At 31.2% G+C, this 27266-nt stretch overlaps 1 protein-coding gene across 1 annotated transcript in view; it reads right to left on the bottom strand.

Annotated features, from left to right (window-relative positions):
* Window positions 1–15073: 15073 nt before the first annotated feature.
* Window positions 15074–27266, bottom strand: part of LOC100203585 (DNA replication licensing factor mcm5-A) — a 93854-nt gene continuing 81661 nt past the window's right edge. Inside the window, exons 15-16 of the mRNA XM_065805188.1 lie at window positions 15764–15802; window positions 15074–15688 (exon numbers count right to left, since the gene is read on the bottom strand). Coding sequence (XP_065661260.1) covers window positions 15587–15688; window positions 15764–15802 — 141 coding nt within the window. The 3' untranslated portion in view covers window positions 15074–15586. The remainder of the gene's footprint in view (window positions 15689–15763; window positions 15803–27266) is intronic.

Below are 27266 nucleotides of genomic sequence, written 5' to 3'. Positions count from 1 at the left end.
TAAAAATATAAGCAAATTAAAAATATAAGCAAATTAAAAATATAAGCAAATTAAAAATATAAGCAAATTAAAAATATAAGCAAATCAAAAATATAAGCAAAATAAAAATATAAACAAATTAAAAAATATAAGCAAATTAAAAATATAAGCAAATTAAAAATATAAGCAAATCAAAAATATAAGCAAAATAAAAATATAAGCAAATTAAAAATATAAGCAAAATAAAGGAATAAGTTACTTTAGCTGTAAGACTCAAAAGGAAATTATTTTCGATGGGCTTCTAAGACGATTAAGAAATCAATGAAGCTAAAAAATTAAGTATATCATTTGAAAACAAACTAAATATTAAGAACATTGATATAAGAGGTAGAGTTGGTAAAAAAACAAAAGAAATTTAAAACAATTGCTGTAAAAATACCACAAGACAAAATAAAAGTTATACACTTTCCTACGAGTTATGCACTTTCCTACAAGTTATACACTTTCCTACGAGTTATACACTTTCCTACGAGTTATACACTTTCCTACGAGTTATACACTTTCAAGAGACGAAATAAAAGTTATGCACTTTCCTACGAGTTATACACTTTCCTACGAGTTATACACTTTCCTACGAGTTATACACTTTCCTACGAGTTATACACTATCAAGAGACGAAATAAAAGTTATACACTTTCCTACGAGTTATACACTCTCAAGAGACAAAATAAAAGTTATACACTCAACATCAACTTAAAAGAACATCAATAATGAGAAGTTCTTTTCGGAAAACCACGTCGATAGGGAAAAAAATGTTGAAGCAAATAAAGATGCATAGAAAAAATGGTAAATATTCTTCTATGAAATATGATAAATTTAGAAAGATAGAAAAAATCGAGTGAGTACTTATATAATACAATTTTTTTTTAGTTTTTGGTTGAAGTTGTAACAACTTTATATATGGAATAAATCAAAAATTTGTAAGGCGTGCAATATGGGTTTGTTGACGATGTTTAAATTTCTTTTTATTTGGACTACCAAACGCAATATTTGCATAATTGAAGTGGTAAAACATTTACAAACAGTAAAGTGAAATAGTTTGTATATTATTCCATATAATCATTTGATATTTTACTGCACAAATTGTTTGGGTATTTTTTCTACGAGAAATTTTCATCAAGATTTACAACTTTTTTTCAAAACGCCAAAAAAAAAATTTCTTTTAAGTTTGGCTAAAAAAAATTTAAAATTGTTTGGTGGAAAACCCCTGAAAATTTTTTTTTGAGCAAATATCAATATTTTATAAATTTAATTTCATATACTTAAATTAAATAACAAAATTAAATGAAAAAAATAAAATTTTTTTTTTTTGAAATGGTAGCTGTAGCAGGTGTCAAAAACACCAAAATATTGAAAGACCCTGGCCAACGTATCTGAAGATGTACACAAGTTCTGTGATATGAGTGAAGCAGATTTTTCATAATAATTTTTAATAGGCTAATATATTGGACCGAAGTACATGTAAAAAATTTGACCGAATTTTATGACTTTGTTTACCTATTAAAGGACTGAATTCAATTTTTAAAAAAATCTGTCACGCTTAAATCACAAAAGACAATCAAACAAATTCATACTTAAAATTTTAGCTTAACACCACTTTTAGTTATTTAGATATGGCCGGCATCTTAAAAACTCTTCATCTGAGAAAAACAGCTTTCAAAAATGCAAACATAAAAAATTTCAAAATAGTGTAAATAAATATGGAAATCCGTATATAATAAGAAAGTTTAAATTTTAAAATGCACCAGTATTAGGGTTTTGCTCTTTTTCAAGAGATTTGTCATATAGACTCTTCTTTTATCCACGAACTACTTATCTGCGTTTATTTGCCCGTTCTGTGTTTTTATATACGGCTAAGTACTTGCTTTTGACTAATTTTCCTTCAGCCTTCTAACAAATACTTTCCAGGTCTTAAATTTATTTTTTCTTAAACTAAAACACTAGCTTGTCTACCACTGTCGTAAGATCACCCTGTTAAAATAGGCAACTGCATTAAAAGTGCCAAATTGAAGATGTGTAAGCGAGACATAATGGCCTTTTGGTATACGCTCCCATATTGTCATGTTAAAAGACTTTGTTATTTTGGGTAAGGCCATGCAGACATTTTTTAAAAAAAATATCACTACTTAATTCATCATAAATTGGCTTAAGTTTCCAAACAATAGATATTGGTAAGCCAGGACCAGGTCTGTATGTTGAGGTATGGTTTGCTTTGTCACGATTATACCGACACCAACTATCTGAACCTTCTGGACAGTGAAGAAAATATAAATTTTCATTTTTGATGAAGCAACATGATAAGGTGTAGATCTTACAGCAGATTTCATAGTGTTCAAATTATTTTTGTTTTGACAAATTGCAATGCTATAATAATTTTGGAGGCGATTAATAGTTGCATCGGTCAATTTTCCACGACCACTAAGATCTATTTCTTTTTTTTTTTAATTTCATAAATGTGTTCCAACTCTTTCTTGCACATGGCCAACACATTCAAGTTTATTTACAACAACACCTTGATAAACATTTTTTACAGCATCATAACCTTTGCTATCTCCATCACCATAGAAATCAGTATATCATTAGATTATGTTTTTCAATAGATCTACTTCATATTCTGTGGGCTCCCTCTGGCTCCATTCCACCAGGTAGTACTTGGTAATTAAAAGTAAATTTATGTTTATCATGCCATTTTTGATAAGCTAATAGGTTTTCTTTCTTAAGATGTTCTTTATGAAAACATGCTTTACATACCTATATTTTGAGAAATACCTATTAAAATCTAAAGTATGTAACATCAAATAGATTTTAAAATTTTAAAAAATAGCAATCTTTCTAGTATGTAATATATATATATATATATATATATATATTTATATATTATAATATATATATATATATATATATTTATATATATATATATATATATATATATATATATATATATATATATATATATATATATATATATATATATATATATATATATATATATATATATATATATATATATATATATATACAGTATTGGACAAAACATTTGCAACCAACATCGAACAATGCTAACAAGTGTTCCTAATTTTACATGTCTTAAAAACGAAACAAACTATACTACCACAGCAAACAGTTCTGGAGTCTGGAGTCATAGCATGCCATGACATGAGCAATCAGCTGACAGGTGACAGCACACAGGCAGAATTTCGTTGACAAGTGCCATTTTGCAGCGGACAAAACAAGTGCAAAATCTTTGGTTTGTTTTATTTTCTTAAGTCTGGTCCGTGTCAACGTCACGGAAGTTTTTTAATAATTAAAGGAAGTATCCAGAAGTTTCTAGAAGCATGCAAAAGCTTCCAGAAGTTTCCAGAAGAAGCATCTGGAAGCATCCAGTAGCATCCAGAAGTATTTAAACGCATCCAGAAGCTTCCAGAAGCATCGAAAAGAAGCATCAAGAATCTTCCAGAACAGGTTCACACAGGTTCATTTTACTATATAAGAGACATGTAAATCGACATGTAATTCAGTCAGTATATGGAAGTCAATCAGTCAGTATTATCAAGACAGTTTATCGAAGTGAGTTTTATCAAAGTGTTTTATCGAAGAACATCAATACAAGAAGTGAAATACAGCAAGTGTTTCATTACATCAATACAGTCCACATCCAACCAAGAAGTTGTGTTCCACAGAGCATTATTGTATCATCACAAGGTAAATGTAACACGGTAAGCTTTGAGAAGCGTGATTATTTATTTTTATCATTTTTATGACTTCAAGTGCAAAAATAGCTCCCGACAGTCTTGGATTGGAACTAAGAAAGAAAATTATTGGCGATTACGTAAGTGGAATGTCACAAAAAAGTATTTGTGATAAATACCGCGTGAAAAAATGGACCGTATCAAGACTATGTTCCAAATATCGTTCTCCGGGGAAGTTGGCAGCAGATAACAAAGGTGGAAGACCGCGTTCCACCACTTCTAGAGAGGATTCTATGATCGTCAGATCCGTCAAGAAGGATCCCTGGATATCATCAGTCGAGATACAAAAGCAATTAGAGCTGCCTGTATCGGACCGAACAATCAGACGACGTGCTGTTGAAGCCGGATTGTTTTCTCAACGCCCTTCAAAGAAACCGCTGATTTCACTAAAAAACCAGAAGAAAAGACTCCTGTTTGCTACATCTCATATTGACTGGAATGTGCAGAAATGGCGAACTGTCCTGTTCAGTGATGAATCAAAGTTCAACATCATTGGGAGCGATGGCATTTGCCGTGTACGTCAACCGGCCGGAAAACGCCTCGATTTACGTTACCGCCATAAGACTGTGAAGCATGGTGGAGGCAATGTAATGGTCTGGGGGTGTTTTTCTGCTAACGGTTTAGGTCCAATACATCGAAACGATGAAATAATGGACCGTTCCATGTATAAAAATATCCTGAAAGATGTTATGTTACCTCATGCTGAATGGAATATGACAATAAAATGGGTTTTTCAGCAAGACAACGATCCGAAACACACTGCAAAAGTAGTCAAGCAGTGGTTTCAAGATAACCACCTATCGGTGATGGATTGGCCGCCTCAATCTCCGGATCTCAACCTATCGAGAACCTGTGGGAGGTGTCAACCGCAGAATTATTCGTGAAGGTGTTTGTAATAAGGATCAACTGTTTGAACAAATCCAAAAGGCCTGGGCAGCGATTCCACAAATTTTCATTGATCACCTGATCGAATCAATGCCTCGAAGATGCAAGGCTGTGATCGACAACAAAGGATTTGCCACGAAATATTGATAGCGAAATACAGCTTGGTCAACATTTTGTCGAGTTGCACTCGTTTTGTCGAAAAGGAAATCAACTTTTGTTTAATACTTTTGAATAATTTATTAATTTTCGTGTACAAATAATGAACTTTGTGATGAATAAAACTTGAAGAACTTTATCTCTTAACAGTTACATAGTTATTTCACTAAATTGAAAAAACGCAGCACTTTTATATAAAGAAACTAAATTAGCATTATTTGGTTGCACTCGTTTTGTCCGATACTGTATATATATATATAAACGCCCAACTAATTTGATATATATGTATATACAATAGATGCATACATACATACATATATATATATATATATATATATATATATATATATATATATATATATATATATATATATATATATATATGTATGTATGTACTGTATATACATATATATCAATTTAGGTGGGCGTTTATATACATACACATAAACATATATATGCATACAGGGCCGCCGTGAGGGTGGGGGGGGGGTCTACTGGGTTGTTTTGTCCCGGGCGCCAGGTCGACAGGGGCGCACGAAGCCGAATATAAATAATTTTTTTTTTCATGTTTATTTAAAAAAAAGATGAAGTACTGGAAAGCAGCGTGGAAAATAAGAAATCAAAAGCAGCCGGTCAATTTGACCAGCTAAAACATATAATAGACGGTCAATTGCTTTTTTTGGCCGGTCAATTTTTTTTAGTTTAAATTTTCAACTTTGTAATGAAGTGCTTCATAATTGGACTTTTTAAATAAAAAAAGTAATTAATGCTTTAAAACTAAGAAATTAGCATTACTTTCAAAACATTAGTTTTAAATAAAGCGATTCTTTTTATATAGCAGAAACTCGCAAATAAAGTGAATACTAATGATTAATTTAACAACCCGCTGAATTAAATGTTTAAAATAACTTTAGTGCACCGAGATTTTCATTCAATTAAAAACGGAGATTTTTTACTTTATTAAAAAAAGAGATTAGATTAAATCCATGTAGTTTGATATTGATATAAAATATTAAAACAATTTTATTAAATTTATTTTTCTAATTTTTAAAATCTCTCAAATTTGAAACAATTTTGAAACACGTGATATCGATGTGATAGTCTGATAGACCCAATCAAGAAGAAATTCAAACAGTTCTTTGCTTATGAGCGGATGCTGTTTCAAAAAGAATTAAAACATGTCTGGTTTTAAAAAGAAAGATTCTGGTTGTCAAGTAAGAAAGAATGCTGCTCAAAGAACTGCGAATGAGGAAAAGAACAAACGCACTCTTCAAGACTGTGGTATTACAGTTACAAAAAAAGGAGAAGATGAAAGTCCTACTGCTTCAAACTCTTTCCTGCCAAGTCAATCGATTCAAGTAGTAAATAGTTTTCCCCGTGAAAGGATATTTTCCCATTTGATTAATTCAATGTTATATAAATTTTTAACTTATTTTTATAGGTTAGAACTGAAAACGATGTCACTGACATTTCTGAAAGCTCGGGAGAGCCCCTATCAAAAATCGGAATGGTAGCTGTGAATGAAGAGAATATTTTGGTAAGTTCTACCTCTTTAAAAGAAATGATGTTAATAAACTTTTAAGCTAATAAAATAATATTTTTTAAAATTTATTCTCAGGTGTTGCCAACAGAAGAACCCATCACTACCATTCCTTCCAATGATCCTGCTTTGTGGGCAGCACATCTTTCCAAAGTGGAAAGAGATTCTGTGCTTCTACAGGGGCTTCCTCGAAATCATTCAGCTTTCCCGAAAGATTCTAATAAGAAGAAGGTTCCTGAATCAATTTTTTACGAAACTTCTCTCAACGGGGAGACCAGAAAGATCTTCAGCTGTTCTTCGAATCAGTCTGCATTTTGCTGCGCATCTTCAACACCATCCCTGTTTCTGTTGCGGAAGGCGAGAGATCTTTTAGTAAGCTTGCTCTAGTTAAGACAGCTTTGAGTTCTACAATGAGCCAAGAACGACTCACGAATCTTCTGGTTATTTCCATTGAGCATGATCTTGCCAAAAAGTTGTGCTACGGTGAAGTGATTTCCAAATTCGCCATGAGTAAAGCTCGAAAGATCAATTTCCTCTGAAGTTGAAACAACAATAGCTGTTGTATTCTAGACAAATTTTTGCTCTTAACATCCAATAGTGTTTAATGATTGTCTTTGGTCTGTTTCTACCATGTTCTAGTGTCGACTTTATCATTTTATGTATGAGTGTATAACCAAGTCAAAAGACCATTGCAATTATCTAGAAATAAACTGTTCAAATGTTCATTAATTAAAATTAAAAAATTCTGTATTCTTTTATCCTCTTTGATTTGTTATCAAATGGCTTATTATATGTATTGAATTATGGATCATTAGATCAGCTTTCACTTTCAGTAGGGCGCTTGGGATATTTTGACCCTGGGCGCCGCAAAGGCTCACGGCGGGCCTGTATGCATATATGCAATATAATATATATGCATATATGCAAACCTAAAAAAACAAACAAATTATATACTTAACTCGTTCATAGCTTCAACACCTATTATTTTGCCTGTTTCCATCGAAATAACAGAAACAATTTAAGATTGGCTTTTTTTGCAAAAGAACCCAATTTTGATGCCTATAAACGTTATTGAATAAATATTTTTGAAGAATTATAAAAAAGTTCATAAAAATCATTAGTTTTAAAAAACGTTTTACAAAGAGTTTCTTTTATTATTATTTTTTTTTTAATTGCATTTTTCTTGAAATAAACAATTAATTCGAAATGAACGAAATTTGAGGTGTTTTGAAAAACTGTATATATGTCTAAAAAATTGGTAAAACTTTTTACTTTTTTTAACCTAATTAAAAAAAAAAAAACTTTTACTTTTGTTAATAGTATATTGTCAATAAAAAGAAAAAGCATGTCAATTAGTTGTATTTTTTAAAACGGAAGAAAACCCATTTGGTTTTATTAATATTAGGAAATTGTGATCGAAGGCATTTGCTAAATCTATGAAAAGTATTTTGAAAATTTTCAAACAATTTAGTTATACCTAAAAATTTGATTATTTCACGTTCTGTTAATTTTTTTTGAACCCATATTGGTTGTTATATATTAAATAAATATTAGTAAGTTGACCACTCAAGCAGCCAGTATTATTGGGACAACCGTTTTTTGCGTTAGCTGGCCGAAATGTATGGGATTTGCAGCTGGACCACATCTTTCACTAATTGACGCAACTCAATTAAACTTGCAGTTGGGCCTACCGCATATTGCGTTAATTAGCCTGATACAAATAACGTATATAGTTTGCGTGGCGGCTGTATTGTCAATATTTTTAGATATTTTACTTTATCTAGAGAGGATTAGCTAATTTCTTTTGACAACTGTTTAAGAACCATACTTTTAATTAAAAAAAAAAATTTTCAAGGATTTTTTGTGTGAATAAAAATCTTAAAAAGTTCGTTATTTTCTTAACAAAAATCAAACAAAAACATTCTAGGGTGGCCCAAATTTAAAAATTTACCTTCAAAAATTCAATATGCTAAGGTTTTCTATCCATTACACACCATATAAAAAGTCCCTCTAAAAAGTATTTTATGTTTCTATTGGAAACAGCTTAAATTTGAGTTTTAATGAAGAAATGACTTTTTTTGATAGAACATTTTCAACTTTATTACGAAGGAAACATAATTTTTGTGATACTATCACTGATAGAACATTTTCAACTTTATTACGAAAAAAACATAATTTTAAACTGTTTGTTGACATTGTATTCTTTAACGAAAATCCATTTAAAAAAAATTCACTTGATTACAATCAATTTCTAACACCTCTGCATTTGGTTGACATGAGTTCAGGCTGTGCCATGTTTTTTATTTACAGGGTTCAGATTGTGGCATGTTTTTGGCAACTTTCAGAGCTTTCAAAAAACCAGCAATATATTTTGGCATTGATCTTCACTGTGGGATGTGTCAATAAGTTCTTGGATAAGAATAATATTTTTCTCTGCACAATCATTATGACACTTAACCCTCTAGGTAATAACTATCCATACAAGCCTGCTTTAAATCCTAATACATCTGTTTAGAAAATTGCACAGTTTGTTTTTTAAAATACTTTTTATAAAAAACATATTTTATATTTTAGTAATATAATGCCGACACAAGAGAGAGAGAACCGGTTGTCCTAAAACTCTGACTAGAGTTATTATTGCTCCTGAATTCTTTCTAGTATTTGAAACTGTTGTGTCAGTACGCACAGCTATGATATTTCAAAATATTCTAAGAGATTCTGGAGCTTTTCGAATGTTCACAGGAACAACCCCAAGAAGTAAATTATTGTTTAATAAAACTTCAGAACTTGTAACTGATACTGTTAATTTATCAACAAAAACTCTTTCCTTATGATCTTTTATGTGTTTTAAGATTTTTTAATCCAATACACACATGACGGATCTTCTAATCAAAATGAAGCATACGCTCATGATGGATTTTACAAAATTATCAGATTTTTATAGTTTAATTTATTTTAGTGATCAGTAATTAAAAACGTTTGTAACAATCCGTAAGAAATTTATAGACTTTTGAAAAATCATAAATGTTCGCTATGTTTATATTATCAACGAAGATATGCTGCATCAGGCACAACTATGCTAACAGTTTTAAAAAGTTCCATACTTTAGGAACATAATAGAATACCAGAAACATATGTGAAGAGATTTTATTTCCAGTTATCGTTTAAAATTCTCTTTTAACTGGTTTAAATGTTCATTAAGTCGATTATTAAACATGTTGACCGAAGTCGCGTCAATTACAATTTGCAGCAGGGTATTCCAATGCAACACAACACGGTTTGTGAAGAATTTCTCTCTTGGCATGCAATTGAGTACTCTTTGCTGTGCAATTCGTTGATTATGACCACGCATAATATACTTTGATAACAAATGCTGATAATTTTCCAACATGTAATTATCGACTAGTCATCGGTTAGTCAACTTTAACTTCTGCCACTAGTGGTTTACTAAGTAACCGATGAGCAAAACTACAACGAAAGACAATTGAATGGTACGTGAAAGTTTATTTCATCGATTTCACACAGGAACTTGAACATCAGAATTAAATCACCTCGTAAAAGAAAATCTCAAGTGTCGTAAGACCTAACATGACTCTTCGCTGCTCGGCGGTGCAATACTTGATCTCAAAAATGGTTTTTGTAGCACGGTTTTTAACTTTTTCTAGCACTTCTATGTCTGCCCGTTGGTACGGTGACCACGCTTAGCGTACTCTAGGTGAGGAAGAATATACATGGTGTACAGTTCTTTTTACTGTAAAATCTACGGCTGCGATAAGTGTTTTTTAGCGGTTAGCGTTCAATGCAGCTACTGAAACTTGAAGATTAAGATTGAGATCATCCGAGGTAAGAACTCCGAGATCTCTCTCTGAATGAGTAACTTTAATTGCAAGTAGCAGGCCGTCTGGTCCTGGCATGAAATTGTCTTGTTTTGATACATTTTTTTCTTGGCCAGTATGCATGAATCTAGACTTTTCAACGTTGAAGATCATGAGCCAGCAGTGTGACCATTCAATGGCTTAGTCTAAGTCTGCTTGTAAACTTTCCGCGTCCCAGTCGATTTTATGACGCCAATAATTTTGCTGTCATTAGCGTAGAGCTGGATCTGATGTTTCAATATGTCTGAAAGATCATTAATGTACAGAGCAAACAGTAATGGACCTAAGACTAAACCTTGCGGTACGCCGCTAATAACGTTTTTCCAATATGATGTACGCTCTCCGATTACAACTCTCTGCTGCCTTCCTGAGAGCCATGCTTTAATTGACGCATGAAGCTCCTCTTTGATTCCGTAGTTTTGAATTTTGCGGAGAAGTTTATTGTGTGGAACTCTGTCAAAGACTTTTGCCAGATCCGTGAAGATTACGTCTTTGACATATCCCTGTTACATAGCTTCTTTGTCAAGGTTTGAAGTTTTGAAGGTTTGTCAAGCACGACTTTTTGAAAACAAAACCGTGTTGGTTTTTTGATATGAGACCGTTTATAATACAATGATTTAAAATTTGGTCTTGAACGAAACGGCCGTGGCGCAGTGGTTAGAGCGCTTGCTTTATAAGCAGGAGATCCAGGTTCAAAACTAGCTCTGGACAAATTTTCGCGTCACGGTAAGGAAGGAGGCGTAAACTTCCTGGTTAAATGCACTTCCGCAGTGTTCTATGACAAGACCGTAAGGACTTCTTGGGGCACCTAAAAAAAAAAAAAAAAAAAACGCCTCATAACTTTACAAGGGATACTAGTGAGTGATACTGGTTTGTAATTAGATGTTATTAGTTTAAAGTCCTTCTTGAATATCGGTGTTATATTTGAGCGCTTCCAGTTGTCTGGCACATTTTTAGATAGTGAAGCCTGAAAAATAAGGGTAAGTGGAACAGAAAACGCTGCTGCACACATTTTGAATAGATTTGGATAGATCCCATCGATGCCCATTTTCTTATTCCCGTCAAGGTTTTCCAGTCTTTTCTGTACTCATGACGTGCAATTAACTGCGTCGTACTTGTCACTTCCATCCTTAGTTTGAATTCTGGCATCGGACCTTGTGGCTCGATTACGAGAACCGATTGTAATTAGTCATTTAAAATTCGACGTATTTCCTCCTGATTTCTACCTGTGTTGTCCTCTAAAATTCGTATTTGGTGTTTAACTTTTTGTGTTTTGTTAATATAGGCGTAAATCAGTTTTGGGTTATTGTTTAGGGCTTGAACTATTGTTGATTCGTACTCTAGCACCTTTTTTAACTTTTTTTGCAACCTATTTGCATGGTTCGTTATATTTTTTACGAAGGATTTTGTGCGTAAGCGCCAAGTAGCTCGATATTTTGCCCACAAAGTTCTTTTTTTATTTATTGCCTCTTTAACTGTCTGTATTACCCATGGGTTGGCAACTTCGAAAAAAGGGTGATCCTAGTTGGTATTTAAAGCTTGCAGGTGTATTTTCTTTTTTGACAAAAGACATGGTAACTTTCGTTCTTTGAGAAGCCACTAAATAAAGTTTTCCAGTCGAGTGTGTTTTAAGACAATCTTAAAATTTCATCAACCAGCAATCTAAAACAATTATTATTATTATTGTTATTATTATTATTATTTTCTTTCATTCAGTGATAAAAAAAAACAAATTTACGGCGTTCTCCAAGCGTTGTTAGACCAAGCTGTTGCAGTCGATTTTCATAGGACAGGTGTTTAATAAATAATATTTTTTTTTTTATTGATGTTGGACTTGCTCAAGAATAGCAATGTCGAAATGCTTACACAACAAACTCAAGGTGGGGGCGAATGTAACTGAAATACAGTTCCGCCATAAATAAAAAATGCGACTGCGAAATGTTTTTCGAGTCGCCCTGGCATTTATTGGTTATTGATGTGGCTGACTCTCTTGTGGTCTAATGTTAAGGTTATTGGAGACCATTGCACTAAGGTCTCTTTCAATTTTAGTCTTTTTGAGTGGACAACGCGTGCCGTCGACGTTAGCCATTGAATATTCATACGTCAATTTGTTATATGCACAGCCAACATGCATTAATTTGCATTTTTCAAGGTTGAAATGCACGAGCCAATATGTGACCATTCTACCGCTCTGTCGATGTCAGCTTGGAGAGTGATGAGAGTGTCAGCTTGGAGAGTGATGCTTGTCGATGTCAGCTTGGAGAGTGATGCTGTCCGACTCATTTTTAGTTATGTCAATAATTTTACTGTTGTTAGCATACAGTTTCATATGATGAGTGATGCTGTCCAGCAGGTCATTAATGAAGATACAAAGCCATTATTGAAAGTCTCTAATGAAGATACAAAGAGCAATGGGCCCAAGACCGAGCCTTGAGGCACGCTACAAGTGACCGCTTGCCATTCAAATATAATGCCATTGATGACCACTCGTTGACTTCAGTTGCGTAACCAAGCTAAGATCCAGTCTACGAGCACGCCTTGAGTACCGTTAGATATTAACTTGAAGAAGGCGTTTATGCAGTACTTAGTCAAACGTCTTCGCAACTCTTGCAACCCATCGCAACCCTTTAGATGAACAAAGTCATGATGCTTTGGAGTACATGGTTTTGCAAAGTTATAAGTGCACGTTTGCAAAGTTATAAGTGCATTTATAAAATTAATTTTAACCCTTATATTTTATATATCAGTGAAAAGATAAGTACGGAAAATAATTACAGAAAAAACTAAAAATACGATTATTTCAATGAGAAATTGTAAAAATATTCAATCAAGGAAATATCCAACGCTCGTAATTGCTGTTCCATCTCGATCTCGAAATCCAATCTCGAAATGCTGTTAGTCGTGTTGTAAAAAATTGTGATAATAATATACCTTTTACGTCATCTACAGTAGAAAGAAAAGAAACCTCTAAAATTAAAAATTCTACAAATAAAAATATCGAAAAGACAGTAATTAATTCCGTGCATTTATAACCTTACGAACGCGCACTTATAACTTTGCAAACATGCACTTATAACTTTGCAAAACCCTGTAATTAAGCCGCAGCAACACAGTGTTCCATTATGCTTGTTTGATAAATACTTGCCATCATTTTGTATGGAATGGATGTGAGCGAGATTGACCGATAGTTTGGTGCATTTAGTTTACTCCCCTTCTTAAAAATAGGCGTTACATTTGATTTTATCTGCAAGTCAGGAACAACAACAGTCGCGAACGAGCACTTGTAGATAAGGGAAAGAGGTCTGCCAAGGGTAGTTGCACATTTACTAAGGACCCGTAGATGTAAGCTGTCGTAACCGATTGACTTTCTTTCATCAAGGTGGCTTAGGTTCTTTTGTATCATATCAATAAAAAAAAATGCTGGGTTGACGACACAAATTTCTTCAGTACGACTTTCAAAGCAAAAACCGATTGGTAATAGTTATTCAACAATGAGCATATATCGCCAGTATTGGTATTGATGTTGTTATTACCTGTTTCTAGCAAGGTAATAGTGTTCCTGACGGTTTGTTTGCTTCGTATATGTGCATGTAAGCATTTAGGATTGCTTTCGTACTCCCAGGCGAATTTTTCTTCGTAGTCGTGTCTCGCAGGTTTTACCATTTTAGTAACGTTTTTGCTTGCGGTGCGATTCTTTGAGTATTTGAGCGTATCGCGACCTACATTAATGTACTTAGCCCAAGAAGTGCGTTTAGCCTTGAGTGTCTTAATAAGAACTGGTGTTACCCATTGCTCCTGTTTCTCAGTGAAGAAAAAAATTGTCGATGGATGTAGTTTGATGGCTTCCTTATATACGTTTACTAGGAACTGGTAGTTATTCGTCTGCATTTAGACCAATGAATTCTGTTTCCCAATTAACAGCTGCGATGAGCGCGGATATCGCTGCTTAGTTTGCTCAGCTTCAAATAAGTTGAGGTTGTAGCGGCAAAGTAGGTGAGTTATCAAGGCCTTCTAAAAAAAAAGCGAGTTGACCTTCAATGAAGCAGTGTCTGGCCTAAAGTCGCCGAGTCACCTTGTTCGATGAATATAGCTCGGTTTGGCTCATTTGTTATGATCAGGTGAAATGTGCTAGTGGGCTCTACGTATCGACTACTACGTTACGTTAGAAATGTGACAAGCTGAGTTAGGTGACATTCATCAAGGTACTATGATGTCATCTTTTGCGTAAATGCATCTGATAACAGGATTAATAGCGGGCGATTGCCTGCTAGGTAGAGACTTAGTAGAGTTTCAAGGAGATAGACAGGCTTTCTTGTGTTGTACCTGATCAGTATTACATGTCCATTTTTAGCTTTTATAGTAAACAGTAGTAAGGATGGGTAGTTTTTAGAATTGGTGGGAGTTAATAGGACTGATCAATGTGATTATGAATAAAATAATGATTAAAAATAAACAAAAGCATTTCTATTGCACATCAACAGTATTAATGTGTTAAACAGGACACTTAAACAGGAATTAGTTTTTAAATGCTATCTACAGAAATCTGTTAAACTGATTTTTTTATATTATAATATATGTATTATCTATGTTTAAAATTATCAATTAAAATATCTTAACCATATTAATAAAATAAAACTGCTAATTCTTTTAAAAAATAGATTTTTACTTGTAACTGTTACAAGCATCCAGAACATTTAAAATTTTGAATGAGAACTCATATTAGTGAAATCCATAGGACACCTTATCATTAATTATTTTTTGTTACACTTTTGGCTTAACCTAATAAATACCTTCGCAACTCAAGGAACGTTTGGTTAATACAAAACTTGTTTTAAAATAATGCCTGATCAATTAATTTTAAAAAAACCCTGTCGTATAACTATTGCTTAAAATATAATAGTAAATAAATATAAATCGTATAATTAATGTTAGAACGCCGACTGTTTACATGAAACAAATAAAATGCAACAGAATCAAAGTTCTGATGGGCAAATATTAGTAAATAGTTTTCTCGTGTTTATCCACAATAACGATTGGAAATAACGGTTCCAATGCAAAATAATAATAAATTTTTACAACTTTTACTACATGTTGGTAAAAAAACTGGCTTACTATCGTTGCATCTTTAAAACGACTTTATCAATTGATTTTATGTAAAAAAGCCTCAGCACAACATGATAACTTTAATTTGATAGTAAAAAAACTGCTTTAACTTTATTGAATGCCAATAATTTGTTTTGATTTCATCAAATAGTTGATCGCCTTGAATTCGAAAAAAATGCTTTGATCGAAAAAAAATTTCACACTCAATTAATTTCTTAGTTTTTAGCACAGCAAAGTCTCTATCGAACACGATAGAGTACTTTTCTTTGAAATCGATGTTCCAACTCTCCACGTCTCAGCATAATATGAATGACAGTCGAAACTGCTTTCTCGTTATATTTCTATCAATATATTAAAATTTTTTATTATTTTCAAATTGAAACAGATTTTAATTACGTACAAATAGAAAAACTTACATTCTTTACAAAGTCAGCAACTATTCTTTGTTCAGACACCTAAAATGAAAAAAAGTAATAGCCAACACAATTCTTAAATAATAAAAGTAAAATAAATTAATAAATTAATTATATATATATATATATATATATATATATATATATATATATATATATATATATATATATATATATATATATATATATATATATATATACATACATAAATAAAGTGTAAAATGTTCCAATAAATTAATAAGAAATACTAAGAGTAAAACTTTACAATGAAATATTAAGAGATAATTAAAAAAATAACTTTAATCTCATTCTCTAATTTAACCCTATCCTGATTAAATTGACTTTATTTGAGAAAAAAGGCTGAAGTATTTTTCACTTAAAATTTTACTACTGAAAAACTTAAAATTTTACTACTGAAAAACGTATTGATACGTTTTAATACGTGTTTTAGTCTTACACCTTATGCCCATTGCGTAATCTCTACTTTGTTTAAAGTTGTTGAGGCTTTAAATCAAAGTCAAACTGAACTTATCCTCTACTCGAATTTCGCATAAAAATCGCAAAACACGCATTCGTGCACAAGTTGCTAATAAATACAAAATAAAACTGCACTGGATGTTTGCAATAAATGATGGTTCTTTAGTCCAATGCGTTTTCAAACAAGCAAGAGCTTTCTGGCAATTACCAACTTTCTCAATATCTTCTTAAAGATCACTAAAATCATTTTCATTAAAAATATGTTTCACAAACCATATTTTGTGCCAGTTACCACTAACAAAATTACAAACTACTTCAAGTTGTTGAAGTGGTTTGTAATTTTTTTAGATGAGTTAACAAGAAAATAATTTAAAAATGCATAAATTGCTCTTGAATTCCATCTTGCACAGTGAAGAGTTGGTAATGTATTAGGAAAATTATTTTAGGAAAATATCCATTTTCTTTAAAAAAAGATAAACTTTGTAAAGATAGTAAAGCAATTTCATATCATCTCTCCACCCTAAAATTTTGCAATTTAAAGAAGGAACACTGTTGTCAAATGTTTCGACAAGACTTTTGTAACTTTCAAGAAGGAATTTAATAAATGAATAGTCTAAGTCAGGTGAGGTAGACTTTTCAGGACATACAGAATCAATGACCAACTTCAAAACTCTGTCCAGAACATGATGTTGACATGAAACATACTACGGATTATCAAATCCAAGGTCACTAAATTTTTTTTTGTAGTCTAGCTACTGTACTATTTTTTTTTTTACCAGTATTAACAGCAGTTGTATCTGTTATAATTACTTTTATACAATTCCATAAATCAAGAGTCAATAATTTCAACCAATCCATTAAAAATTGTTACTGCTTTACCATCTTTTAAGACAGAACAGCTAATTTTACTTCTTTTGTACCATTTTTCAGAACCACTACTTGGTGTTTATCATAATTAAAATATTTTCCATCAAAATGGAAGCACCAGTTCTCATTACAATTTTTTTGTTTATATTAACATTTAAGTTTTTTCCTTCTTTCATAATTGCTTTATATATTGATGAATGATTAGGTGTATCTATATCTAATCCAATATCTTTAACTAAAAAATTGCACACTGCTGCAACTTTTCTTGATGATAGCTTTGCTGCTGTTGATAATTCAAAACTTATGAAGTTGTGCAATACCTCCTCTTCCTGGAATTAGTATCGGGTATTAGTGTATCAAAACATTTATCTGCACTAGTCTCAATAACCATAGTACCAGAATCAGTATTAATATCAGTACCTTATGTAGATGAGTTTTCATTTTGGATGTTTCTGATTCTTTTTGATGGATGAATTTTTGTTGGGTCAGGTACGTGAATAGAACATTAGCCTGCTCTTCCTTGTGTTTCTATTTGCATATTGTAAAAATTTTTGTCTTTACTTGTTAGCCACACACCTTTCAAATCAGTAATATTAAACAATTGAGTAAAAGTAGTGTTAACTGATTTTTTTGGTTTTCTTAAATATTTATCATAATCTGTTACAGATTGCATTGATAAAGTAAGAAATGCAAATTTTTGTCACAATTCTTTCAGTTCTATGCAAATTATTTTGATTCGATTTAAGTTTGACTTTTCTAAACACACAATTGATTTGAATCTTCTAATCACTGTAGCTTTAGATAGCATCGTTGAATAACATTCATTGATAGGCAACATCTATATACAAGCATATTTATACTATAACATTTTAAAATATGAGTATGGATTAAATCTGACTTAATTCTGATGGAATCTAGTTATATTGATTCTTTTTGTATTTATGACTGAATATTTTGTATGAACTTTCAAAATTTTTAATTTCATAACTGTTTTTGAGATTGAGAGAAATGTTTTTTCAAGTGTATCTTTAAAATATTTATTTACCAACAGATGTTTGATGTTGCCATTACTTTTTATCTGCGGATAAGATTTCAAAAGGGTGATAATAGGTGTTTGCTAGATTCTTTGTGAACAATATATCATTTTACAACTAATTTCACCATTTCATCCCACAACTAATATGCAGAGCCAGAATTAAAGTTATTTTTATATTTATCTACATGTTAATAAAAAGCTTATTTTAAATAACATTAAATAATAAGAACTACAATTAAAATGTTATGTTAAATACTTTTCACTTATAGGGAGTTATTTTTGAAAAAACCTTATTTTTAACTAAGAACTAAGGTATCATTATTAAAACACTAGCTGAGATTGGACCTGTAAAAATACGGGTCTTTGTAAGTCTATTCCAAACCGAACTTTTTTTTATACTTTATCCTTATATATCCTAGCTTTAACAAGTGCACCTTTGCTGCATACGTAGAGCTTATAAAAGACTTATAATTAAAAAGACTTAGGTTTGTTTTTCTGCTAAATGCATTTCATTGATAGTGGTTAAGTGCGTTGTCATCAGTTTTGCTTTGGGGGGTTTAAGACCTCCCCTTAGCATAACAAATTTTGAAATTTTTTTCATCTTGCTTATATATTTATAGTAAAAAAATAATAATATAGCAAAAAAGATTTCTAAAATTTAAAATAAAGTTTTAAAGTTTTCTCATTTTATAGATATATTATACGCAATTATTCCATATAATACCTGCAAACTCAACATATGCTAAAGACATTTACATTTACAGACGTTTGTACATAAGGCTATACAAATGGAACTAAGAAGATCTTAGACCACTAAAACATAGTCATAAAAAAAAAAGTTCATTCTAATGATTAAAAACTAAAGAATAATATTAAACGCTAATCTAAAAGCTAAGCCAAAAAAATTTTGCGCATTGACGTCGGTGTGTGGCAAAATAAACCTTTATGCGTCAAGTTTCCTTTTGCATTTAACTTACATTTTTTGATTAATTTTAATTATGTTGCATACAATTGTACAAAAATATATAAAACTGATACGCATATATCATTTCATGGATATTGTATTTATTACAATAGTAATAAATAAATAGTTTTTGTCTTTATTAGAATATATCCCATAAAAATATATTACATATATCTTTAATATTTTTTTAAAAATTTAAACAAAATCTTATTTCTAGTTTTTTACCACAAAGTGACACCACATAAGCAAAAAAAATGGGGCTTCAACAATTTACAAAAAAGCCGCGTCTATCATTTTTAATGATCTAAGAAGCAAATGGCATAATTTTAGCAACCAGAAATTATCAAGAGAGGGGCAAATCTTAAATTGAAGTTTCAAATTTTTCACTTGGATGAGACATATGTTTCGCGTTTTTTTAATCTTGTCAATTTTTTTAAAAATAATAACATACATACAAAAAATCAAAACAAAACAGCTTGAGCAAAAAAGATTCGTAATTATTAGAAAAGTTTACTTAAATTACATAGGATCCTGAATAAAAAAATTATAAGTGGATTTTTTACATTTTATAAACAATATATATATAAACAAATAAGATATTTTTTATATATGTTTATATACGGATAAGCGCAACAAAGTTTAAAAAAAAATTAGCTTATATTAAAAAATGATTTATATATCTCTTTGCAAACACTATACCTAAAATTTTTAACTGCACTGAACTTCAATTACTTTTAATTTTTTTGGTTTAGTGGCTTTTGTTAAGAGCTTATAAATTTTGTGTCAAATTATTTCATTTTAACATATTCCTTGTATTATCCATATTGCATCAGTTTTTCAAAACGTCTGAAAGCAAAAAAAAATCAATTTTGACTTTTTTACAAAATAAGGTAGTTTAGATGTCTACAAACATTATTGAATACATATTTTCAAAGAGTTCTGAAAAAATTCATAAAAATTATTAGTTTCAAAAAACATTTTACAAAGAGTTTCTCCTAATAATTTTTTTTTAATTGTGTTATTCTCCAAATATATAATAAGCATGTTAAGACATTTTGAAAAACGGTTGCAGCATATATTTATAGTAAAAAAATAAATGTCGCAAAAAAAAACTTTTTCGATAAGCAAAAATTAAAAAAAAAATTATATAATGATTTTTTTAACAGAATCAAATGCTATAAAACAAAATTAAGAAGTGCTTGAGACAATGCAATTTTCAAGTGAAAGTCAAACTGTAAAACTTGATAAATGTTTCAGTATGTTTTAACATTACTAAATTTGAAGTTTACGTACGTTAGAAATTTTCATACTCTCACAAAATGTACTGCGACGCTTTCTTGTCACTACCTCGGTTACAATGGCTGCCAAGGGTTCCGTGTCAAACACGCTAGAACGAGTACTAACACTACTACTAACATTATATAATTTGGCATATAGTGATATAGAGATTGTTTTAATAAAATATTTAGAACTGTAGTGCTTGTTTGTGATAGAATTACCCTATCACAACCACCATCATAACCATTATTAAAAACTATTAGAATACTGTTTGCAAAAAAATAGATAATTTTAAAACTTTATAAAGTTTAGTAATATAAATAATTTTTAAATAAAATTTCTGCTGATTATAACAAAATTAAAGAAAGCTTTTAATTTTATTCATAATTTTATTTAAAACACTTTTACACTGGTAGTAATTTTTGGTAAAAGGACTAAAATGTTTGTATTTACTATAAGGAATATACCATTTTATGACAAAAAATCAAATGCTATAATTTTCTCTAATTAAATAATTTTATACATTTAATTAAAACTATATATATATTTTTTGATACAACAAGATTATACCTTTATGACATTGGTAATTTAGTATTATATAGTCTTTTGGGAAATTGGTATAAGTCATTAGGGTCTTATATTTATATTGTTCATTTTTTTATCAGCTTGTAAAATTTTATAGATATAAGATATAGTTGAACGCAAGAGTTTAAAAGTGCTCTTATGTGTTAAAAAGCGAAGGAATGTTGTAGCTAAAGATATTTGCAATTCAATTTAAAAAAATAACATTTACATCATACAGCCACAAAAAAATTTATTTTTGAAAAGGACTTTAAATACTATTGTATTTTGCAAAAAATCTAATAACAGATTAATAACTCCTATGCAAGGCTGTCCCAAAGAGATTAAAAAGAGAGATTAAAAAAAAAGAGATTAAATCTCTAATCTCTTAGAGAGATTAAAAAAAAAAACAAATAGGGGAGGGAGGTGGGGGTGGGGGAATGGGGGTGGGGAATCTGTTTTTTGCCAACTAAAATCTTAAAAAAAAAACCTTTGATGGTTATCTTCCTTTAATTTGTAAAGACTCCAATAGTCAATTGTTTGGCCTGGACATTTACATTCGAAAGAATTCACCCATTTGTCAGGAAACTAGGTTTGAATCCACAGACTATTCTTTTATATGCATTTGTTTAGCACCACTTCATTCTATCAACTTTTTCTTTGTTCTATATCGCTCTCCTTCATTACAAGACTGCACTCTTTTTGATGCTATTTCTGATCAAATTGACCAGGCCCTCTCTCTTTATCCATCAGCTAATACCATAATTGTTGGTGACTTTAATGCTCATCACACAGAATGGCTTGGCTCTACTGTCAGTGACTCTGCAGGCGTTAAAGCCCACAACTTTTGACTTTCTAAATCCCTAACTCAAATAGTCAATTTTCCAACTCGCTTTCCAGACATCCTGAATCATTTACCTTCTCTACTCAACTTATGTCTTGTTTCTGATTCTAGTCAGTGCTCAGTTTCTCCACATTCACCCTTAGGTGCTTCTGATCACAGTTTGATCTCTCTAAAATTATTATCTTATTCTTCTTCATCATCTGAATCGCCCTATCATCTTACCTCTTACAACTACCTTAAAGTAGACTGGAACTCTTTCTGTGATTTTCTTCGTGATGGCTCTTGGGTAGAAATCTTTCATCTTCCTGCACAGCCTGAATCCACGAAGTTATGTAAGAAGCACAAATGTGCTTCTTACATACCTTCGTGGATTCAGGCTGGCATGGAATCTTTTATTCCCAATCAACAATTCCAGGTCAAGCCTCACTCTTCTCCATGGTTTCCCTCACATTGTGCTGCTGCAATTGCCAATCGAAACTATTACTTCCATATCTATCAGCAAAACAATTCTCCAGAAAACCGATATCTGTTTACTATTGCTAGAAACCATTGCAAAAAGGTTTTGTCTAACGCCAAAGTCCACTATTCTCAGGTCATAAAATCTCATATTTCATCACAAAAATTAGGCTCTTGTGAGTTCTAGAGAATCTTTAATAGTATCAATAATAAGGGCAAATCTGTTATTCCACCTCTCTTGTATGGTTCAGTCTTTGTCACCTCACCTAAAGACAAAGCTGAATTGTTTGCTATAAACTTTTCATCAATATCATCACTTGATTCCACTAGTTGTGTTCTACCTTATTTAGTTGTCAAACAAGTTGATGATCCATTGCTTGACACTCCAGTTTCTGTATCTAAAGTGATTTCCTGTTTAGACTCTTCTACAGCTTGCGGTCCGGACAGCATACCTGTTATAGTCTTGCAGAAGTGTTCTCCGGAACAGTCGTCTATACTTTCAAAACTATTCAATAATTGCTTATCAGAGTCTTGTTTTCCAGCCTGCTGGAAAGCTGCATCTGTTATCCCTATTTTCAAAAATTCTGGAGAGCAACCTGCCTCATTTAACTACCTTCCCATAAGTCTTCTTCCTATTATAAGCAAGGTTTTTGAATCTTTATTTAACAAACACATAATCTATCATTTTGAAGCTAATAACTTACTTTCGGATCACCAATATGGATTTGCTAACAGTAATAACCGATAGGTTTTATTGTGCATTAGATAGATGTGTAGAGGTTAAGGCTATCGCTCTTGGAATTAATAAAGCTTTTGATAAAATTTGGCATGCTGGTCTTCTAACGGTGTATCTGGTAACATTAAGATTATTGAATCCTTCCTTACCAATCATAGTATAAAAGTTGTCCTTGATGGACAGTACTCTTCTTATTCTGTAACTTCAGGGGTTCCTTAAAGTTCTATCCTTGGCCCTATACTCTTTTTAATTTTCATTAACGATCTTCCAGGTATTCTTACATCTAAGGTGGCATTGTTTGGTAATGATACTACCATTTATTCTTGTCATGATAAGAAGCATGATAAGAAGCCAACACTCTCTGATCGCTTGGAGGGGGCATTTGAGATTGAAAAGGATCTCACTTCTGCCACAGAATGGGGCTCACAGTGGTTGGTCAACTTTAATTCAGATAAAACTCAATTTTTTCCAGCCAATCATTATCGCAATAATTTAGATCTTCCTATATTTATGAAAGGTAATGTTCTCGATAAGTCACCTACCCTTCATCTTCTAGGATTAACTCTTACTTAAAATATTTCTTGGAAATTTATATGGTGTATTTAGGAAAGGTTTAGAGATTATTAAACCACTTCTTTCTAACTGCAGTATTAAAGTCATCTTTGAAGGCCAACACTCTTCTTCATTTCCAGTAACTTCTGGGGTGCCTCAATGTTCTATCCTTGTTTTTGTGTTACTTCTTACATACATTAATGACCTTCCTGATAATCTTACATCTAAAGCAGTTCTATTTGCTGATGACTCAACTTTATATTCTTATAATCTTGACAAATAATCTTCTATTTTTGATGGCTTAGAACAGGAAGCTTAAATTTGATCTCTCTTATGTAACAGCTTAGAACTCGCAGTGGCTTGTAAATTTAAACTCCAACAAAACTCAGTTATTTACTGCAAACAACTATTGCTATATTAATGAATGAAGTTTTAAGACTTCGCTAAAATATTTAGATCATTAACTACTACTATCTTGACTTCCTAGATAAATGCTCTTCCGCGTAAAAAACAACAACAAAAAAACAGAAAAAGTAGAACTGACCTCACTCAACATTGTCAAATTAAATTAAACATAGACAAAGTTAAATGGTGTCATCCTAACCCAATAGCTTTATATGGACCATCATCAAATATCAGAGATGCACACAAAGAACACAGACAACTTACTAAAAACAGTTACCACAAAAACTTCTTTAGCAAAAGAATAGCGCCACGTTGGAACAAGGTTCCTAATGATTAAGTGGTTTCAAAAACAATTCATGAAATTAAAAACAAATTCAATAACTTATTGCCAATCAAATAGTTAACTAGTTTACACAGTGGGCCAGTGACTGGACTAAAGTCAAAAAACTAATGTCTGACTTTTCTCATTAAACTGGTTTTAAATCATCATTGATATATTAGGTATCAACATTTTATAGTTAACATTGAAGCACATATACGTATTTTAAGAATTACTTCAGCTGCTTTTACATACCATTTTTTATATTAACATTCATTTGAAAAAAAAGGAAGAATTTCATTATTAACTCAATTGAAAAACTATCCATTAAAAATTATGATAATTTTACAGTTCTCCACAAAACTGAAATCACTATGGCTTATGGGAAAGTTGTCAGCAACAAAATCATCACAACACTGTTCAGTTTGTGGTTGCAAAAATGAATGAAATAAACACAGTGAAAAACCTTATACAATGTAATGTATAAAATAATGTATGTAATAACTAAAACTGGGCTCAATTATGGGCTTTCAACTCTCCATGATTGGATCCACGGCTATCTAAAACACAGACTTATTAATCGTGCAAACCGTAAAAATTTTACAACTTTTCATACACTTATTATTCTTAAAATAACCAAAAAAAAAAATTGTTGATTGATTGAAAGTAGTATGATAAGGAATGCAAACAAACTGGCAAAGTCATATCCAGTGCAATAAAAAGTATATAACAAAAGAAAGTAAATTGACTTAAAATGTCAGTTGGCTTTGTTAAACCACCTCTATCTAAGTCTAAGAGATAAGCACCATACTCATTACAATATGAATATGTATCAGTGTCAAGATCTTCATAACCAATCTTAAATTGAAGGTAACCAGCAATGTATACTAAAGCCATTTTAACAGAGTCAGTTAAACTAGACTCTAATATTTTCAAAGAATCAAATATTTCACTTTCCTTTTGTGTTAGTTGCCTCTGACAGTTCATGCAAGTATGACCAACATGAAGCTCACGAAAGTCTGAATCATATTGTAAAAGTAGTTTTGAGTGCTCAATTTTAGTTTTTTCTAAAACTTGTTGAACCGAAATAAAATAAGCACCACCAGCACCTTGACGTAACTTACTAAATGCCTTTTCAATAGGGTCAGATGTAAAGTCACCAAGTTTTACAAATTCGTGTGATGTACTTAACAAATATTTTGCTAACTCAACTAGTCCTCTTAAGGTATGGACTATCGCTTTAGATGTTTCAACAGTCAATGTTTTAATTCTATTTTTTCCATTATGGCAATCCATATCTTCACAGATTTGTGATAATGAAAGTATCTGTTGCAGACGAAGATCATCAGTCGAATTTATGACAGAGCGCAATGGGTCTCTTAACCTTTTATCATCACCCAGTTTGTGAACATTAATAATTTTCCATGCTTCTATAAACATTTTTAGAAATACAACAGTTCCTTTAACATTGGTTTGGTCTATTTTAGGATGTGTTGATAAGGCAGTAAGAGTTTCATCACAAAAAACTCTCAAACACAAAAAAATATTTTGTCGCTCAACAGGTTTTGGAAAGATAGAAGCTGTATTTAAACGTGAAAGAGTCACAAGTGTCTTACTTTCTAAGTTGTAAAGGTTCTTAAGATCACTCCACCTTGCAATTAAATTATCATCATCAACCTTAAATTGAATTTCTTGTGTTTTTTCAGTAATCCAAATATTTCTTATGTTTTTCCATATATGAACATAATCGTAAAGTAAAAAAATGTTATTTTTAGTCAGCCATGGTTTCTCTTCTAAAGTTTCAAAGAGAGAGAAAAACTTTACATTGACTTTATTATTGTCACATATAATCGCAGCACAACTTCCATTTGCATTTGAAATTGATCCAAGTATAGAATCAACTACTTCATACTGAAAATCTGAATCAAGACAACATACTGGAATCATGCATACTATAAAAGTGGGTCCACCAAAAAGACATTTAATCATAACAGCTAATATTGTTTTTGCTAATTTGTCTGGTTGATTAACAGATTTCCCAAAAAGTTCTCCACCGTGATAAGTTAATGAAGCTTTAACATATACTTCATCAACTATTAAAATGCACTGTTGTTGTCGGTAAGTAAGTTTGCAAAAAACATGCAAAAAAAATTCATCATTGTTTAATTTTGAAGCTTTTGATGTCAATTTTTGTACAGTAGAAACACTGGGAAGCTGATAATCATTTCGAATTCGCTTATAAAGTGCTCTTGAAACAGAAAAATATTCAAAAGCTGGAACAATAGTGTTTGAAGAATACAGTGTATCTCCAATACTTAAGACTTTCATAGAAGATAAACTTTCTACAATAACTTGTTTTTTTATCGATAACTCAATATTAGTCAAATATCTTATAGCTTCAGCCAAATTCGACCATTTGTCTAAAATAGTTACATGATTTTTTGACAAACTTGTTACATAGCATAAGCATCCACAATGATACGTCTCATATTTTAATTTAGAAGAAAGATTTAGTATAAACCTATAAAAAATCAAATAAGAAAATCAGTAAAAATTAATTAAATTTTTTTTTATAAATTTATAATAATTTAAAGAAAGCTTATCTTACTTTGGTAAACCACAGTAAAATTCAGTTGATTGAAAACAAATTTTTTCATCACATTTGTAGACAATTATACACTTTAATAAATCTTTTGGGATTTTTTTTTGGTAATGAATAATCGCATCATTGAAATTCAAAAAGTCCATCGGTTTAAAAGTTTCAAGTTGATCAGCTTGTACACTTCTTGCACCAGAAGTTGATGAAATTATAATTCTTGACTTTGGAGGTGCAGTTGGTACAAGGCTGGACTTAACACAATTAAAAATAGAAGGTGGAGAAGAGGGTCTTTCTTTACCATAAACATTTATTTTTTTGAAATTTATAGGCCAATGTTCAGAACATACAACAGTGTATTTGCTATCAGGAATGTTGCTTCTTGGAATAGCAGATAGCCACTTTCTACGATCTT

This window comes from Hydra vulgaris, chromosome 09, assembly GCF_038396675.1.
Source record: "Hydra vulgaris chromosome 09, alternate assembly HydraT2T_AEP".
In the NCBI taxonomy this organism is placed as follows: domain Eukaryota; kingdom Metazoa; phylum Cnidaria; class Hydrozoa; order Anthoathecata; family Hydridae; genus Hydra; species Hydra vulgaris.
This window is presented reverse-complemented; position numbering and strand designations above follow the sequence as displayed.